The sequence below is a fragment of the Tamandua tetradactyla genome, chromosome 11, assembly GCF_023851605.1.
Source record: "Tamandua tetradactyla isolate mTamTet1 chromosome 11, mTamTet1.pri, whole genome shotgun sequence".
Taxonomy (NCBI): Eukaryota; Metazoa; Chordata; class Mammalia; order Pilosa; family Myrmecophagidae; genus Tamandua; species Tamandua tetradactyla.
In genome coordinates this window covers 84404166-84423862 of record NC_135337.1, presented here as the reverse complement: position 1 = coordinate 84423862, position 19697 = coordinate 84404166, and the positions used below count along the sequence as shown (strand labels likewise).

Genomic DNA, 19697 nt, shown 5'->3' with positions numbered 1-19697 from the left:
TGCTCCTGCCAGTACTGTTTCACCAGAAAGAGGTGGGAATACCCTACCGGTAACACTTTTTCTCCGACTGCAGAGAACTTAGGTTTTTGCATCCCTTACAACTCCCCTAGGCTTGAGTGGTGACAATGACTTAAAATAGAGTCACATTCCTGGGAAAAAACTGGAAATGTGACCAGCCATAAAGCCAGGGCAGAGTTTATGCTGCTGTGCTGAGAATTCTCTCTTCTCTGATTCTCTCTGTGTCCTGGCTTCTTCTGCTCTCCAGGTAGGGCGAGTGGCTTCAGTTGTATGAGAGTAAGTGGAACCGGTGCTGCGAACCTTTGTGCTTTTTGTGGAAAAGGGAGTAGCCCAGAGCCTGGACACTGACAGCTGATCACCTGTTTCATCCCAGGGGATCGTGGCTGTGTCTCAGGCCCTCCCACTGCCTGTCTGCTCTTCCTCCACCATACCTGCCCACTCTAGTAGGAGTGGGCACCACAATGCTTTGGGGTTTGGTTCTGCTGGCTGTAATCAGTAGCAGTATTTCTTTTTAAATCACCTTTTAAAAGAACTTACAGAAGTTAACATTAGTTCGTTGCAGAGAACGGAAAAGTGCTCAAGAAGTATAACAACAAACAACAAAAGTAACCAGCTGTAATCCCCCTCCACAGAGTCATTGCACCTAACTTATCACTGTAGTTTCTTAGAGTCCCCTTTTCTCTACCCAAGTCTTTTTGAATGCAGTGGGAGAGAGACTTTCATTCTCTGTCTGTCTCACCCTCACTCATTTGGATTACAAGTGTGCACATGTTCTTCCACACAGGACACAGCTTGGGTTACGGCTTTGTGAACTACGTGACTGCAAAAGATGCGGAAAGAGCAATAAACACGCTGAATGGCCTGAGACTCCAGTCAAAAACCATTAAGGTAAAGAGGTTTTATCACAACTTTATTTATTCATTGCATTTCATTTATTCCTGCCCCAGAGGAGTAAACCCCCCTTCGTGCACTGTCACTGTCAAGGAGCTCATTATTGTGGCCACTCTAATGTGGCCTCTTGCTCTGGAGCCCTCCTGCCTGTTAGAGTGAGGGATGTCATGTCAGAGGCGTGTTTTGTGGTGATCATCCCAGGCCTTACACCAGTGGCTCGTGTCCTCCTCAACCCTTCCAGGCCACAGGCAGTAAAGTCTCCCATGAAGGGCACTTAAGCAGAACCCCGCCATCCCCAACTCAGGGCATGTCCGCCTTTCTCACCTGTCTGCTTTAATTTGTTCCCATCCTCACCTGCCTCACACTGGGGTTATCGCAGCAGTGGTCGTGGCATCCCTGTCAACTACCCTGCTCGGTTTCTGTTTGTGCTGGTTTCTCTCGCCAGTTCATTCTACATTCATTTAGGAAATATTTATTTAATACCTACTATGTACCAGACAGTGAACAAAAAGAAGGTAGGGCAGGGTGCTGAGTGCAGCGACATGGCTTGGTGGTTACAGTATTATTCTACAGGGAGGTGCCACATGACAGGTGACTTTTGAGCAGAAGCCTGAAAGGAATGGGGGTCAAGCCCTGCAATGAACTGAGGGAGGATCCACCAGGTTTGAGTGGTTTCTTGGTGACAAATTAACAAGGTTCTCCAGGTCGTGCGGGACATCTCTGCTGCAATAATCACCGTTGCCATTTACTCCCTCTGCTTTGATTACAGTTCCCTTTCACCCCAGAGCCTACCTCCACCTCACCTCCCTATCCCCAAGTGTCTCTTCCGGTTTCGGGGATCTTTGGCAGCTGCACCTCTGGCTTACCGCCCTGAGAAAACCTTGTGTATTTCCCACCTTTTGCTCCCACATCTCCTGTAAGCCCTGGATGCCACTAAGCTTGCCTTTAGAATGCCAGGCAGGACCCTGTGACCTTGCTTCCTGCAGCAACCTTGTGGCAGCTGTGCCTACCAGCCCTCTCCATCCATACCTCAGAGTTCACCTCCACAAAGTGTGCCCACAGACCTGGTGAATCACCTGTGGTTTTTAATACATGTGCCTGTCAGAATCTTTTCCTTCAGCCTAAATCAAATGGGGATGAGATGACCACATAGGAACCTTTGGGTATGCCATATCCTCTCCCCATCCCCACCCCACTGGAAGACCATCCCCTCTGATTCCTATTGGGCACAGGGAAGTGGTCACTCTTGGGCCCTAAACCATGGCCCAGCATTCCGATCATCAGAACCAGCTGGGGTACAGGTCCCCAGGGCTCCAATGTGGACCCCTAAGTAAGACTCTGTGGGATGGATCTGGAAGCCTGTATTTCTGCTAGTCCGTTTGAGAAGTCTGGGATTGTTATTCTGTATCTGCCTTTAACCTATTTTGTGGTCTTATTCGGTGATCTAACCCCCTATACCAAAGAATCACTCCCTCATCAGGCCTTTTTTCTTCAGGACTCCTTGGGCTGTGTGGTAACAAGAATGTGTGCTTCCTGGGGCACAAGTGTCTCAGACATTTCGGTGTCCATCACAGTTCCCAGGGGCTCTTTCCCAGCACAGGCTGGTGAAGGAAGTCACATGCCACAGCATTTGCTCATACACAAGTGACCTCTAATGCCCAGCCCCAACATGTATGCAAGGCACAGGATGCCCGTTCTTTAGGAATTGTCATCTCCTCTAGGAAATCATGGTTCATGTTCTTGGTTCTGAGGGAGATGGGCTGAGGTATAGACTAGAACAGTTACTCTTTTTTGTTGATTTTTTATTGATATATAGTATATATTCACATACCATGTAATCATCCAAAGTGTACCATCACATAGCTGTGTATTTATCATCACAATTGCCATTTTTTTTCTTAAAAATAACATATATATATATGAAAGCAATAGATTCCAAAGCACATTGCAACCATTAGTTGTAGAACAGATTTCAAGTTTGGCATTGGTTACAGTTCTGCAATATTAGGTTTTTACTTCTAGCAAAACAGTTATCCTTAAATCAATAGTTCTGTTCATTCAAATAGGAAAAACAGGCATCCCTGTATGGGAATATATATCTTTCGCCTCTTTGGGATTGAAATTGATGTTACTGGGGAGTTGGTACTCAAAACTGCACTTGATTGCTTTCTTAATTACGTGTAGGGGAAATCAGGCATTCGCTAAAAGTAAAGATTCTACTGGGGGTCTTGAAGCCTGTGTTTTCACAGGCACCCAAGAGGTTCTTATTTGTGGGAAAGATGGGAGTAGCAGTTCCTGAGTTCAAAGCCAAGAGCTCACAGGATCCCTGGGATGTGGGAAGCTGTACCCCTCTGTAACTTTTGTTAGCTATAAAACAAGATGCTGGGGGACAAACATGCAGGTAGGCAAGATCTATGCAGTGACTGTAGTTGAGCTGTGTGTTGTGTTATTATCCATAATAGCAGTTACTTTTTTATTCATTTATCCAGCATATATTTATTGAATTCCTGCTGTTCACCTGAATTTATTTTAGGTGCTGAGGTTATAGTAGCAGACAAAACAAATTTTGCCCTCATAGGGTGTGTTCTAAGCAGTTAAATAAAATATGGGGTATATCAGATTATGCTAAATGCAGTGGAGAGAACCAGGGAATTGGTTGTGACTGGAGGGGGTCCATATTAAATCAACAATTTAGGAAAAGTTTCTCAAGAATGGAACACTTAAGAAAAAACTAATGGAGGCAAGGGAGAGAGTCATGCTAGGAGCTTAGGGGAGCATCTTCCAGGCCGAGGTGTCACAGGACAAAGGCCCAAGGCGTGCCTAGGCTGTATGGTGGCACACCCACTGTGTGCCCTGTTCCTTGGTTCAGCTTCTGATTTGACTCTGAACTTGACAGTGGCTGAACAGAAAGAGAAAAGTAAAAGGGTTATCATATTCCTTGAGAACACCTGTTATACAAAGGAATTAAAGCCTGGCCTAGCATTTGACTCAAACAAACAATTTACCTTTGAGGCTTTTCAGGGAGATGATAATAAATACAGTCAGGGTGGCTTCCATGCCAGTGCTGTGCGTGATAGATTTGGGAATGCCCTTTTCCCTTGTGTCTTTCAATAAAAACCGAGGGTAGGGGATAAAGTTTTTCACTCAGTGTATACCTTTTTTTTTTTTCTATAAACCCTCACTTACTGGTTTCTACCTTTAAACATTATAATAATAATAGTACTCACATCTACTAAGCATCCTGGTTTCAGAGGGATTAAGTAGCTTTTCCAGTTCATAAAGCTGGTGGAAGGAACAAGGGTAAAGAAAAGAAAGATTAAAAAAAACAGAGTAGATTCCTGTTTCAGTTTGCTAAAGCTGCCAGAATGTAATATATCAGAAATGGAATGCCTATTATAAAGGGCACTTATTAAGTTGCAGATTTACAGTGCTAAAGCTATAAAAAATGTCCATGTGAAGGCGTCCAGGGAAAGGTACCTTGACTCAAGAAAAGCCTATAGGTCTAGAACACCTCTGTCAGCTGGAAAGGCACGTGACTTGCATCTGCTGGGGTCTTTGGCTTCTCGTTTTAAACAGCATCCCCAGGGTCATTTTGTTCCTTCATTACCATACGTCTCTGCTTGTGTCAGCTCTGAAACTTTTTCCAAAACATTCCCTCTTAAGGACTCCAGTAAGCAATCCCATCTTGAATGGTTGAAGACACATCTCCGTGGAATTCACCTAATCAAAAGGTCCCACGCACAATTGGATGGGTCACATCTCCGTAGAAACAACTTAATTAAAAAGATCCCATCCAATAATATTGAATGAGGATTAAAGAACATGGCTTTTCTAGGATACACAGCAGTTTGAAACTGGCACAACCCCCAAATGCAAATGGACCCAGTTATGTCTGCAAAGAGCTAGAATAGGATGGTCTCAGGAGGCAGCTCCCTGCTGGTCCAGCTTGGTTCTGGGAAAGCATAGAATAGCCAGAGTCCTGCCTTCTTCCTCCACCCTACCTGCCCTAAACGTGAAGCCAGTTGAGGGGCTTTTGGTAAGATTGGACAGCAGAGAGTTGGGAGATCCGCTCTGGCTCGTATGGAGCTGGGTGACTGTGGACCTAGGTACATTAAGCCCAGATGAGAGTGAGAGAGCTAGCATCCTCTTCTTTCTTTTACTTTTTTTATTAGAGCATTTGTTGTTTACAAAAAAAACACGCAGAAGGTAAGAGTTCCCATAACACCGCCTACACACACACATAGTTCTCCCTATTGTTAGCATTTTGTATTAGTGTGGTGCCTTTGTTAAGATTGATGAACTAATGTGGTTGTAATTATATTATTAACTATAGTCCATCATTTGCATTAGCATTTACTTTTTGTGTTGTACTGTCCTATGGGATTGTCATTAACATAATATCCCATTTTAACAACTTTCAAGTATGTAATCAGTGGTCTTAATTACATCTGCAGTGCGGTGCTTACCCTCACCACTTCCATAACCAAAACTTTTCCATCACCCCTAACAACAACTTTGTACCCCTGAAGCAATACTCCCCATTTCTCACCTGTAGCCCTGCCCCTTGTAACCAGCATTCTGATTTCTGATTCAGATTTGCATATTCTAATTATTTCATTTCCATGAGTTCCTTACAGTAATTGTCCTTTTGTGCCTGCTTCCTTCCGTCAACCTGAGGTCCTCAGGGTTAACACATTTTGACACATGGTATCATTTTTTGGAATTTGAAGAGTATGACTAAGGACTTCTGTGAAATAGGGGGCTGAAGGGGCACCTGAGGGCCAAGGTATCTTTCTTCTCAGGTGACAGTGCTGCATCTGCCCCAGCCCTTGAACACATAATCAAGTGACTGAATGTGTCCAAAGGCTCTGCTTCACAAGCCAAACTGAGGGGCCTTGGACCTGAAAGCAGCCCAGGGATGCTTCTCAGGAGTGTCACAGCTTCTTGGAGACCCTTAGCCTTGTGACAGGACCTGCTTCCCGTGAGCCTTACTGTCAGCATCCCTGTGTCCCAACTCTCCTTTGAGGCTCACTTCTATGAGCCCTGGGTGGCTCTCCAGGTGATACTGTCCTCTGATCATAGCACAGAATTTCTGATTTGGGTTTCTGTGTTTCCACCTGGACCACATTCTTCTTTGAGGGCAAGGATGGTGTCTGTAGTATGCCCTCTGAGTATTTCCCAGTCAGTGAGCACATGGCTAAAGGTTGTGTGTGTGTACCTCACGTGCATGCGTTCTTGACCCATTGAAGTATACTCCTGTCTTTCCTTACAGACCTCAGTGTGGTGGTAGGAACAAACCCCATCATCCAGTGCCCTCATCCTGACCAGTGAGACCTAGGAGCTTGTATTTGCTCCAGAATTCCAGTCTCAGTCTCATTTCATCACAATTTTATAACCCTCAGAGAGAACGCTCTTGTTTCTGCACAGTGTCCAATGTCCCTTTGTGTGAAGAGCCTCACCCTTCCCAGGACATGAGTCCCTGCATCCTCTTTCCCTCTCTCCCAGCCTCTCAATTCAACTCTGACTCCCTTGGGTGCAACTGAGTCCTGTCCTTACAGCACATGATCAGAACAGGAGCAGATAGAATGTGGGTTCTGGCCCTGCTGTCCACAAGCTGAGGGACCTCAGGCTCTCCACTTTGTAAAGCAGAACCGATGTCTGCCTCTGCAGGGTATGACAAGGACCAAATGAGAAACAATACAAAGTGCTCAGCTATACTGCCTGGCTGCTGCTATTGGTGAAAAGTATTATGTAGAATACCTTGTACTGTGCTTGATTTCTTACATTAGGGTTGGCTTTTCCTAGCCTGAAAATATAACACCTTTTCTCAGTCTCTGTCCTAATCCTAGAAAGCAATTTATTTTCAAGGTGTCGTATGCACGCCCAAGCTCCGAGGTCATCAAAGATGCCAACTTGTACATTAGTGGACTCCCAAGGACCATGACTCAAAAGGATGTGGAGGACATGTTCTCTCGATTTGGACGAATCATCAACTCCCGTGTCCTCGTGGATCAGACCACAGGTATGCCAGGTGGCCAGCAGTAGGTGGCCAACGACCAGCAGTGAGGGTTCCCCTCTGGTTCACAGGCTAGATTCTCTAAAGATATACAGATCATTGTTTGATGCCACAAATGAGGACAGACTAGAAATGAGAAGGCAGTGACTTTTCCTTTTTGAGTCTGGGAAGATAAATGTTAGCCTAGCAATTTATGATAAAAACACTGAGAAGTTCTGGCATCTTTCCTTAGGCACCAGAATGTCCCAGCCTTGCCTGTGAATAGGGTAAAAAGGTTGCTACTCCTGTTTGTGTTCCACACAGATGGTTTGCAGTGTGAAATAGTCTTTTCTGTGGTCCATAATTCCTATTTGAATTGCCCAGAAGTTCCAAGTTTGACTGTTGCTGCTGAGCTGTCCCTCAGTCTCTATGACTTTCATGCCCCTCTGCATTTGCACATCCAAAGCACATGATGCCCAAAAGCAGTGAATTCCTCTCACTGACAGACCTGGTCACTTTGCTGGTTCTTCCTCAGGTCATCTCAGCACAAGACATTAACACCTTGGGCTCTGGGCTTTACCCAAAGCAGCTGAGGACCCACACATACCAGCAGAAGCTGCTCTGTGCAGTCAGAAACAGTTTTGAATGGGTGGCAGGTCTTAGCTACTATGTGTTCTTTAGTACAGCGGGTCAGAGGACTGGATGAGATGGCCATTGCATACCAACTTGAATGTTAGGGCACACACTGCTGGCTCTTCGGTATTGAGCTGAAGTCATTAGTGGGCATGGAGATGAGAGAAAGCCATAAGAAAGGTTTGGAAAGCCTTTGAGAGACAACCTAAGCTCTTTTTTATGGGAGCTTGAGTGCTGGAATTATAGGTTTCATTGAAGCCTCTTAGTGGAAATAGCAGAAAATGGCAGTTCCCAAAAGGAGGGAGAATAATTTGCTGACACACTAGAAAGATTTCTTTGCTCATGGAGCTCAGTAAAGCTAATTGAATTGTCTGCAGTTGATTTTTTTTTTGAACATAACATACAAACACAAGCATTCTTACCATATGATCATTCCATTCTTGATATATAATCAGTAACTCACAGTATCATCACATAGTTGTATATTCATCACCACAATCACTTCTTAGAACATTTGCATTAATCCAGAAAAAGAAATAAGAAAAAAATTCATACATACCATACCCTCTCCCACTCACCCATCACCAGCATTTCAGTCTACTAAATTTATTTTAACATTTGTTCCCTCTATTATTTATTTATGTTTAATCCATGTGTTTTACTCCTCTGTCCATAAAGTAGATAAAAGGAGCCTCAGACACAAGGTTTTCACAATCATGCAGTCACTTTGTGAAAGCTATAGCATTATCCAATCATCGTCAAGAAACATGGCTACTGGAACAAAGCTCTACATTTTCAGGCACTTCCCTCCAGCTTCTCCATTATACCTTAACTAAAAATTTGATCTTTATAATGCGTAAGAATAACCTCCAGGATAGCCTCTCTACTCTGTTTGGAATCTCTCAGCCATTGACACTTTGTCTTATTTCTCTCTTCCCCCTTTTGGTCGAGAAGGTTTTCTCAATCCCTTAATGCTGAGTCCCAGCTCATTCTAGGATTTCTGTCCCACGTTGCCAGGAAGGTCCACACCCCTCGGAGTCTTGTCCCACATAGAAATGGGGAGGGCAGTGAGTTTGCTTGTCGTGTTGGCTGAGAGACAGAGAGAGAGAGGCCACATCTTAGCAACAAAAGAGGTTCTCTGGGGGTGACTCTTAAGCCTAATTTTAAGTAGGCTTGACCTATCCTTTGAGGGGTTAAGTTTCATATGAACAAACCCCAAGATTGAGGGCTCAGTCTATAGCTTTGTATGTCCCCACGCTTGTGAGAATATCAGGAATTGTCCACATGGGGAAGTTGAATTTTCCCCCTATCTTGCCGTTCCCCTGAGGGGACTTTGCAGTTGATTTTTATGTTCCTCAATCATCTCTTTACAAGGGCCCAACACCTGTAGTTGGGTCAGAGGAAGTCATGGCTCCTAGGCCTCAAAAGGGAGATCACTCTTTTGAGGCCTGGGAGACTGTCAGAAGAAATCAGGGCCTGTCGTTCCCGACATACTAGGCTGTCCTATCTGTAACAGAGGAGGATTGGAGGTGCATGTTTCTCCCTGAGCCTTGCCATCTGCTCTGCTGTCTCCCAGCCTGACTTTGGAAACCCAGCTTGGCGTGTACTGGCCCTTCCTGCTGCCCAGATCATAGCTTACGCTGGGATGCAGCCATGGTGAAGGGGCTACATTTCTCTGTTGAAGCTTATGCTTGTCTCTGCTTCAGAATCGTGGTTCACAGGCCCAAGTCACTGATGTGTTACGGGAGTACACAGACAGTGCTCCAATACCAAGCTGTGCTGGAGGGACCTGGGGACCATGCACTCTACTGCCTCCCTTCAGCCCCAGAATAGTTTCCTGTGGTCCTTAAGTTCTCTTTACTTACTTATCTTCAAGAGCCAGCTTAGAGAGAGAACAATCTAGTCACCTAGTAAATATGCGTATTTATTCCCACCCCACTCCTGCTTAGAGCTTCTCAGGTGCTGCCCACAGGCATGAATGGTGACATGCCAGCCCACATTCTGCATCTGTGGACCCCCTTTTCCATGTAGGCTGTTTGCTTCCAGTTGTGCTGTTTTCAGCCCTGCTGAATGGGTCCAGTTCTCTCTGGTTGGAGTCCACCCTTCTTTCCCTTCAGGGACTCCTTGGCCTTTTAGGTACCCATTTACCCAAACCATCCTGAGGGAAGTTTCTTCTTTAGGCAGCTCCCCTCATCTGTGTGGTGGAAACTTTGCATACTTTCCCTCTGTAGGCATGTTATCTTTCTCAGCATTCTTCCCCGGTTGACATCAGCCGTGAACCTCAGGATGGTTCACAGGACTTGCACTGACAGCCTCTGCCACTTTGGAAAAGGAAGCACCCACCCTACTCAGACCTTACCCTAATTGGCAGGCCTATGCTTTGTCTGTCCTAAGAATCATTACAAGAAGACAGGAGATGGGCAGAGGGAAAGGGAGAGACAAGGGTGTGCAAGGGGTTATCTACAAAGCCCTTCTGCCCAGCCCTGCTTCCCTACCCTTGGGTTTAGAATTTGAGAGTGTAAGGTGAGCCCCCTGTGGTCATGGGCTTCCCCCCAGCCCCCCCACTCCTGCTCCAGAAAGAGACCATTTGCCCAGGGGTTCAGTATGCTGGGGACAGAGGCCACCTTGTTGCAGGGGCCTTGTGAGGCCTGAAGGGGGACAAGGACGAGAAGGGTGTGGCAGTGTGAAACATTTCCAGTATAGACTCAGGTAGGTTTGTGTCTTAAGTTTGTATGTTTTTAGTGTTAAAGAAATAGGAAAGTTTTCTTAAAAAATTTAAACATCCTAAAATGACAGAACTTAATTACTGAAAAAAAATGTCTTTGCTTCTTTATCTCTTTTATCTGTGAACTTTGGAGATTGTGTCATTTACTGATCACTGGTCTTAATTCTGAAGAACATTAGGAAAAAATGAAGAGCCATATTTAAAAGTTAAGAATTTATCAAATAATTTAGTGAGTTTATTTTCCGCTAAGTAACAGCCTCTTTACTTGGTTGAGTTTTCTTCCCTTTACGTAGACAGTTTTCATTTGAAATCATTCTATGAAAGATAAAGTAAACCAATGAAATCATACTTGCATGCCCACTTTCTCTGTGCTCGATCCCAAGGTCTTTATCAGAATGAAAACATTTCCCTGGGGGCAGCTTTCTGTAAGAGCTAACCACCTAAAGCTTTCTCTCATATTTGCCTGAGATGAGCTTTTCTTTTATATTTTCACATCTGACTAAAGCTGTCCTTCATGGACTTTAAGAGTAAACCAAAATAATGCCAGCTATAAGTTTTTAGGAATTCCTAAACTGAAAATAAAATTGGACTCAGTCTCTAAAAATTTCCTAGCACACTTTTATCTCGCTAGGTCTGATTTCGCCAGTTCAGTGAATGACGTTAGCCATGTGAATGTTTAAACTGATATTCAAACAATCATGGAGCCAATGCAGGGAGCTTTGAGGTGGTTAAGGGCCACTGTATGGCCTTCCTAGGTGCTGTGTGCCAGGATCTCCAAGAGGGGGCATTTCCCAGTTGGGAGAATTGGGGACATCTGCTTTAGGGCTCAGTACAAGCATCTACTATATGTTGCATAGGAGAAGGTTGGTCTAAATAGAGAATCCTTGGCTTGTGTCCCTGGCCGCAGTCTGCATGTTTGCTCAGGCCCACCATGTCATGTTCCAAAGCAGGCCCAAGTAGGGTTGGCCACATCTTGTATTAATATCTGTCTCCTAGTACCCTCAGTAGAACGCCTTGTGTGCCTGAGTCTCTGTGCCTTTCCGCAGTCTTCGGGCCAGCTGGGGAGAACCCTGCCCTATGCCCATCAAAGGAAAGGAGTAAGGAAAGATGCCAGGATGTACCCGGTGGGACCATTAGCTTGCCTCCGTAGCTGGGTACTCAAGACACCCACTATTCCCTTTGATAATTATCATTCACAATGTATTAAAAGTTCTTTGTCGAAAGATGAAGCTTCGAGTGGCAGTCTTCAGTGTGAGTGTTTAGGTTGAGGCTGCCTCCTTCAGCCTCCCCCCTCAGCAGCCTCCCAACTCCAACCAAGTTACGCCACTCTCAGACTCAGGCCCCCTTGGCTGTTACCTCTCCTACTGTAACTACACCACAGCCTTCAAATTTGACCCCTCAGTGGAGAAGTTAGTCCTTTTCCCTTCCCCATATAGCCTTCTGCTGTTCCCATCCCCATTCCTGGAGTTCTTCAAGGGTAAAGACTGGATCTACACGCCCAGATTATGAATGAACAGATGGGTAAAGAAGGTCTAAACACTCTCTCCCCTCAGTGTCTTGGTGTCTCACACTCATGCATGGCTAACTGCAATCAGGCCTCAGGTCCCAGGCGGCCTTGCCCAGTCCTGCCTTCCCCTCTGCTGAGGAATTGTGTTACAGCAGGTGATTCAGGGCTTGCCTTCGGATTCTCAGTCCCAGTGACATGAGAAGGTGCCCTCCTGAGGCTGCACCCGTGGGGCCCTGGCCCTTCCTGCCCAGGAGTGGGAACTAGGTACAGAGCAGACCTGAGGCAGGGGCTCTGAGCCTGCCTGGAATGTCAGTGGGTTAGGCTTCAGCACTGTCCTGTGTGCCTGGGAATTCTTTTGGAGAGTGGGTCAGCACCTTCATTTAGTTCTCAGGGTGATTTGGGCCCATAGGAGGTCCAGGACTTAGAGTTTCCAAGAGGGGAGTGAGGCAACAGCAGCAGGAAAGAGCAGTTGGGTGAGGGTTGGGAAACAGCGCTTCTCACCCTTGGAGATGAAGGAGAAGGTGTACAGGTGATGCAGAGTGTCAGGTCAGGCTGGGAAGGCAGCATAGGAATGTGAGGCTGGGCTAGGCTGCAGGGCCCACTGTTGCCCCTTGCTCACAGTAGCCGTCATGAGGCTACAGCTCCTCCTCAGGTCGGCTCATAGGACGAAGCAGCTAGGAGTGGCCCTAGAGCCCACGGAGAGTTTCTCAGACCTGGCCCCACCTGGCCCCTTGTTTACACTCCCTGCCCTCAGCTCAGCACATCCCTGGTGGGGCTGAACATTTAAATAGTGTTGGTGCATGTAATCTCTTCTGCCATTACATTTTTTATAAAGGGGTTTTTATCATATTTGAAGTGTCTGTCACCAAAAAACCTGTTGCCACTGAGACTGTGAAGTTGCCACTTCGACTCAGAAGAAAGTCTGAGACCTTAGTCTTTTATTAGTCATTATTATTATTTTAAAATCCATTAATTTGCTTTCATATTTGTGTTTAATTTTTATTTGTTTCATTAACCAAGGATTCGATTTGAACCACAGCAGACTGATTTGACTTTTGTTTTTCAGTTTTAAAAGTACTTGCATTTTTCCCCCTAACTTCATTTTTATTGGTTTGTTAAAAAGGTTTGTCCAGAGGGGTTGCGTTTATCCGGTTTGACAAACGATCGGAAGCAGAAGAGGCAATTACCAGTTTCAATGGTCATAAACCCCCAGGTTCCTCCGAACCCATTACAGTGAAGTTTGCGGCCAATCCCAACCAGAACAAAAATGTGGCGTTGCTCTCCCAGCTGTACCACTCGCCAGCTAGACGGTTCGGAGGGCCAGTTCATCACCAGGCACAGAGATTCAGGTGGGTCGGGAGGACGGAGCCTGGGAGGTCTGTGCTGTGCTCGCTCTTGCCTGTGGGTGGCATGAGATGGAAAGGGCTGGGGCACTAGGCCGATGGTGTTAGAAAGTTGTATTTGGAATCATTTCACGTTTCCATGCCCCGCCCCTACTCCATCACAAAGGTACCTGTATGAAAGCCATTGATTTCCATTTAGAGCATTGTCTTTCAATGGAATCAAGACGACAGTGCCAGTTCCAAGTAGCTACTAAACAGTTAGTGTGTGCTAGTTTCTAGTGAAATGAGAATGGACTGTGAGTTTAAAACATCATCATATATCCCCAGAAGAAAAGATGCAGTCTCAGGTGTGATTAGGCAAGAGGTTTTACACATTGGATCAGCAGTGCTAGCACAAAACTTTTTCATAGGTGTGTACAGAGTCATTTTTAAATCTAAGTATTTTGCCTTGTGTTTCAAAGCCCTTTCCTTGAAGTGAATAGTTTTCATGTTCCTTAGCTTTTCCATACTGAAAATGGTTCTAGTTGCCAGGATCTAGTACAAGAGAGAAAATCAGAGTGAGGCACTTGGCCTCCAAAGTCGGGTGTGTTACCTACCACCTCACTGTCAACGGAGATCACAGTTTGGGGGCTACTTTTGTCAAAACCTCAAAAAGTAGCATGGAGTCTTCTCTCAGTGGCGTGTTAAAGGATTTTTCTCTCAGACTTCTTCGATGTTCCATTTCCGTTTAAGCAGAAAGGTCAAGTAGACCTCAAGTACTCTTTTGAAGGGCTTTGCGCAGTTGAGTGACCTGGACTCCACCCACATTCCAAATCTGACTTTTCCTCCCTGGCCTTTCTAATATAAAGACAATGGCTGGGAAGTGTCTTTGGAGTGAAGTGAGCTAGATCCGACTGTGCTAGTCAGACGTTGCAGTTACATTACTCCTCCTAGGATGGGGTGGGTGAGCAGTGGTACCCAGTGATACCAGAACCAGAAAGCCAAGGAAGGCTGGGGGTTGGGAGTAGTCACAGTAACTGGGAGTAGAAAAGAAGGGGGAAACCAAAAAAGCCAGAATTGCTGTGATGCAAGAGAGTGATGCCAGAGGGATCACAGCAAAGAGAGAGAGATAGGAGGAGAGGGGCAGGGCAGAAGAGTCAGAGGAAAGCGGGGAAAGATTTTGCCACCAGAAGGCAGACTCGAATAAATGATGAGAGGAGGGGAGGACCCAGCTGAGCAGAGTTGGCAGTCAGTTCCTAGGATTACAGCAGAAGAAGCCCCCAAATAAAGGGCCAATTCTCCTTTTGTGTTCTCAGAGAAAAGAATTGGGCGGTGGCGGTGCACTCATGACTGTTAAGAGAAAAGAAATTAACTGAAAGAAAGTTAAAGAAATTAGCTCTAGTTAGGAAGTTAAAGACCGTTCAAATTAGTAAGAATTAGAATAATTTGAAACAAAGATAGTAAAATACTATCTCAAATTATTTTCAGTGTAAAAGCTACATACAAATTTAGATAAATATAATAACTTGTGTCCATATTTGGTTCCCTCCAAAGCAGTTTGGTTGCATGAGGAAACTAAGGATTAAGGCAACATCCTACCAAACTTGGGGAAAACAAGGTCCTTATGAAAGGAGGAACTTCTTTCTGGTGCTTACTGAAAACGAGCTTGGCTTAAATGTCATACAGATACTTGGATGCCTTTGCCCAGCCCCATTTCATTGATATTGTGATCTCAGTGTCATCCCCCTGAGCTTGGGGACCACTAAAAAGCCATCCAAGTCATTTTCATTTAACCAACTCAAATGTCCTGTGTGGGCTCTTTAAAACTATTCTTGAGATTTTAAAGTCAGGGCCAGTGATATATCTTGTCTGTTGAGAGAAGGAATCTCTTTTATGGCACTGCTCAAATCCACATTTTTGGTCTGGAGCAGGTAATGCCTCTCCTCTGTTGCCTTGTGTGGCTTTGCAAATGGCATATCATACTCAAATATTCTTAAAATGACCTTAAGGCCTTTTGTTAATGTGTGAAACTTCTGGAGGGCAACATGGCTTCAATAATAATTTTAAACCTTGTCTACCTTAATCCTTATTGCAACATCTGCACATTTTCAACAGGTTTATTTTTATTTATTTATCTTTTATTTTTATTTTTATGATGATTGTTTTTTATGCATGGGCAGGCACCAGGAATCAAACCCAGGTCTCTGGCATGGCAGGTGAGAACTCTGCCTGCTGAGCTACCGTGGCCCACCCCAAGTTAATTTTTTTTTATTTATTTATTTTTGGTTTTGGTTTTTTCTTTTTTTGGGTACTTGATCTGGGAATTGAACCCGGGTCCCCCTCATGAAAGGCGGGCATTCTAACCACTGAACTACCTGTGCACCCCCCGGGTTTATTTTTTATGTAAATAAAAATATTTCTTTGGAAAGGTTCCACATTTTTGGGAAAGTTTGGTGAGCTTACAGTTGTTGGTGTTCCTCCCCCCACCCCAACTCCTTCACCCCCACAGCCCTCAGTTCAGTCCTTGGCCCTTCCAGAATGTTAGGAGCCAGCAGCGAGGGTATCCTGGAGCTGTGGGAAAGTTATTCTCCTTGTGCTTTGCAGCGGTCCTTCACAGGGGTGTGTTCTAACCAGGCTCTGCTCCTTTGTGAACCCTCAGAGAAGGAAGGTCCTGATAAGGAAAGGGGAAGGTACAAAATTTGGAAAAAAAGAAAAAAAGGCCAGTGCCCTCCTCTAACAACAGACAAAGAGTATGAGGAACTAGTGGAAGCTACTTCTAGCTTCTAGCACTTAAAATGGGAGAAGCCACAGGAGCAATTAAACAAGACCCATTGGGGTGGAGGGAGCAACTAGCTGATCAGAGGCCCCCAGAATGACATTGCTCTGAGGTAAGTCAGGTTTGCGGCATTCAGCCCTCTGCAGGCCACAAGTGCCTCAGCAGAGTGTATTCCCTCCAGAGCAGGGTTCTCAACACCCACCCTCCACCACCATATTGAATTCTTCTCAGTTGAAAAAAAAAATCAGTGTGTAAAATTTTGATCATCACAGCTATCCAACCCTTCAGTCCTTCAAGCAGTGGCTAAACCCAACTGGTGGGAAGAGGGCCGGATGTCCATGTCAGCACATGTCCATGCCACCCTCTATGTGCTTTCTGTGTTGACATATTTGCCTGAACTGAATTTGACCTGTATGTTGTGCTCTCTGTTTGCTAGGTTCTCCCCTATGGGTGTAGATCACATGAGTGGGCTTTCTGGTGTAAATGTCCCAGGAAATGCTTCTTCGGGCTGGTGCATCTTCATCTACAACCTTGGTCAGGATGCTGATGAGGGAATCCTCTGGCAGATGTTTGGCCCCTTTGGTGCAGTGACCAATGTGAAAGTGATTCGCGATTTCAACACCAACAAGTGCAAAGGGTTTGGTTTTGTGACGATGACAAACTATGAAGAAGCTGCGATGGCCATAGCAAGTCTGAACGGCTACCGCCTGGGGGACAAAATCTTACAGGTTTCCTTCAAGACCAACAAGTCCCACAAATAACCCGCTCATGCTTTTTTGTACGGAATAGATCATTAAGAGTGACAGAAGTTGAAACTTTTTTGTTATTGTACAACTCATTTTGCGCCAATTTTCACAAGTGTTTGTCTTAGTCTAAATGAGAAGTGACAAGGTTTTTTATACTCTGGGATGCAACCGACATGTTCAAATGTTTGAAATCCCACAATGTTAGACCAATTTTAAGTTTCTTAAGTTATTTCCTTTAAAATATATATTAAACAGAAATCTAAGTAGACTGCATTAACTAACCAGTCCCTCTGGATGGTGGTAAAACTGAAGCATGCTTTAACTTATATGACCGTCTAACATTTGTTTGATTTGATGTCTCCACAAACTGGATAAAAAAAAGTTATCTTTTAGTTTTAGTTTTTAAACTAAAGATGTCAGACAGAGGCTGAGTGTGCATTTTCTCAACCGCTTCAACATTTTAAACGATTTATGCTTTGGTTGACAGGAGATTGCTTTCCCAAGCAGGTCCCATTGCCACCTCCTGCTCACTCAGTCCTAGGCTCTGCCAAATGGCCTTGGGAGTAGCAGCGTGCCCGTCCAACGAGCATCACCACGGGGGAGGGGCACACGCCGGGCCAGGCCTTCCAGAGAAGGACTCAAGCATGTTATTTAAGCCCAGGCGCCAGTGGGAATGGACCAAAGAGTTTCAGGGAAACTCCAGTCAGTGTATTCCAGAGTCAGATCTAAGCTCCAGACACGCCTGAAGATGTGTTGCTACTCTGACACCCCGAATTTATGTCCAAACATTGCATGCACGGTACCCCACACATCGGATACGGTTGTTCATGATAATTTTTCCCATTTCCAAGATCATTTAACATAGCTTGAATGCGTAAGATAGCTCTATTTTTTAATAACATATAAACATTTGAGCATTGTATTTCTCGCATCCCTTCTTGTGAGCGCTAGTTTTTTTTCTGTTTTAGTTGGATTTTGTTTTGAAATTTTGCTTTCAGATGAACACTCAGCAGAAAAGTACTTACTTCTTACCAGTTGTCTATTAACAAAAACCTTTGATTTGTAGTTTTAAAGATTAACCCTCAGAATTCTCTTCATAACTGCCTTGACATTTTGGGTTGTTCTGTTCTGTTAATTTTCTTTTGCTTTTTTGTGTTTTTTGTTTGTTTTTACTTTTGCATTTAAGACCATTAAATTTGATTTTGTTTTGCTCGAGTTTTGTTTTGTTTTTTATTTTACATTTTCTTTCTTTTTGGCTAGGTAAGGTACAAATGGTCCAGCATTCAGGGAGAATTTATGAGTTGTAAGACACAAATATTTGTCTCAAGAAAAAGCACTTGCAAATCTGTGGCATAAAAACAATACAGTAACAGGTGGGTGTTTTTAAATGGGGAGTCAGGAGGCACAGTGTAAGAGAGGACCTGTGGAATGGACAGGGCCAGGTCTCCAGCCAAACCCTTCAGGAATATGATCTGATTTTTATAAATGACTATTGTACAGAGAGAATCAAACAAAGGGTAACTAAGAAATTTGGTACCAGCAGTTTTTAACTTTGACGTGAGACTAAAATATGTAACAAGAGTCTTTTGTGGTTTTTTTTTTGTTTTTGTTTTTGTTTTTTTTCTTCCTTTTCAGTTATTGAGAGCATGGAATTATGGAGTTATTTATCTTTCTATTTACCTATTGAAGTAGAAAATGGGGTGCAAGGCCTGGCCCTTTTCTGGAGCAGGTCAGTATTTTGAGCAGCCCTCAGATGATTGGAATGCTCCAGGCTGTTGGGCCCCATTCTGTTGCCCTGATCCTCAGCTGAGGTGCTGCAGCTGTTTGCATTGTCCTCACAGATCTAAGTATGACCATGTGGTTTTCCCACTAAAGGCAGTTTGTACCCAGGCCTGGTCCCCTATGTTGTCAAGAACCATTAAGGATATCTTTCAAGTCCCACAAAAGTTGTGGAGCTCCTCTTGAAACCCACAACCAAGGCCGACTGCCTGGATTCGACACAAAGAAAGTCACCTCTCTGTCACCCAGAGTATTCCTCATCTTGGGACCAGAATGTTTTCCTGGAAAAATAGACCTTTAAGGTGTGGTAGCCTCGGGCCAGCATCTTCTGAGTGAAGATGGGAGTCCTGATTCTGAAACCTACTCTAAGTCTCACCATTTCCACACATTCCTGCCAGTCTTAGCTAGTGTTTGATTTCTTAAAAGAATTTTGTCTTAAGCAGAAGCTGTGAAAATGAAGGTGGGCATGCAGCCAGCACCTCCTGTTTTCCCCCTCCCCCGCCTTTATTTGAACCATATGGATTATTCTGATGCTGGGGCAGATGGGAAAGAAATGTGAACTCTCTGAACGTTTGAAAATTGCCTGAAGTTTCTCAGTTCGGTAAATTTTCATTTTATGTGGTCTCAGCTGTTTGAACAGCCTTCTAGCTAAAATTCCCAGTGCACTTCTTTAGGATTTTTAATTTACAAAAGTGAGGAAGGATTTAGCTTTGGAAATGTTTCTCCTGAAAGGCAGCCTCCCTTCCAATCGAGGTATTAGATGCTGGGTGCTAAACATTCATTACACCTTATCTGGAGATAATGCAAAAGCAAGGGTCCCTTTTTTAAAAGTCACAATCCAGAAGAAATCATTTAGGAAAATGATTATTTTGTATTTAGCAAACCAAGACTCCTTTTATTTGAGACTTTGGTTACAGAGAATTAAGAGTAGATAATGTTAATTTTTCAAAAGTTTAGTTTGGTGGATACCACAGAGGCTTTGATTGAATTCTCTTTTGGCCTATATAGCTTTCCCCTGATAGTTATACCTTCAGCAGCTGGGAATTGGCAAACCTGTTTCTGGTTTTAAACTGGCTAATTACCCATTTTCCCCCTTGGCTCTGCCCTTAATCTGGCTTTTCAGTTAAGTGCTATGCCTTGGTTTTTTTATGCTGCTTGTGCCTCTGGTCCCAAGTCTTGCAATGGTGACTTCCCCTCCAGGGTGCTTAGCCCCGCCCCCACTCCCACCATCTTGTGGGAATATTTGAAAGCAAGCAGGCTTCTTTCCCTTGGCCCCTATGCAGGTGGTGCTAGATGGGATCCCAC

At 44.5% G+C, this 19697-nt stretch overlaps 1 protein-coding gene across 1 annotated transcript in view; it reads left to right on the top strand.

The window, feature by feature from the left end:
• ELAVL1 (ELAV like RNA binding protein 1) overlaps nucleotides 1-17828 on the top strand; it is a 40724-nt gene extending 22896 nt beyond the window's left edge. Inside the window, exons 3-6 of the mRNA XM_077121521.1 lie at nucleotides 803-906; nucleotides 6778-6931; nucleotides 12893-13118; nucleotides 16304-17828. Of these exons, the coding sequence (XP_076977636.1) occupies nucleotides 803-906; nucleotides 6778-6931; nucleotides 12893-13118; nucleotides 16304-16628 (809 nt within the window). The 3' untranslated portion in view covers nucleotides 16629-17828. The remainder of the gene's footprint in view (nucleotides 1-802; nucleotides 907-6777; nucleotides 6932-12892; nucleotides 13119-16303) is intronic.
• Nucleotides 17829-19697: the final 1869 nt, after the last annotated feature.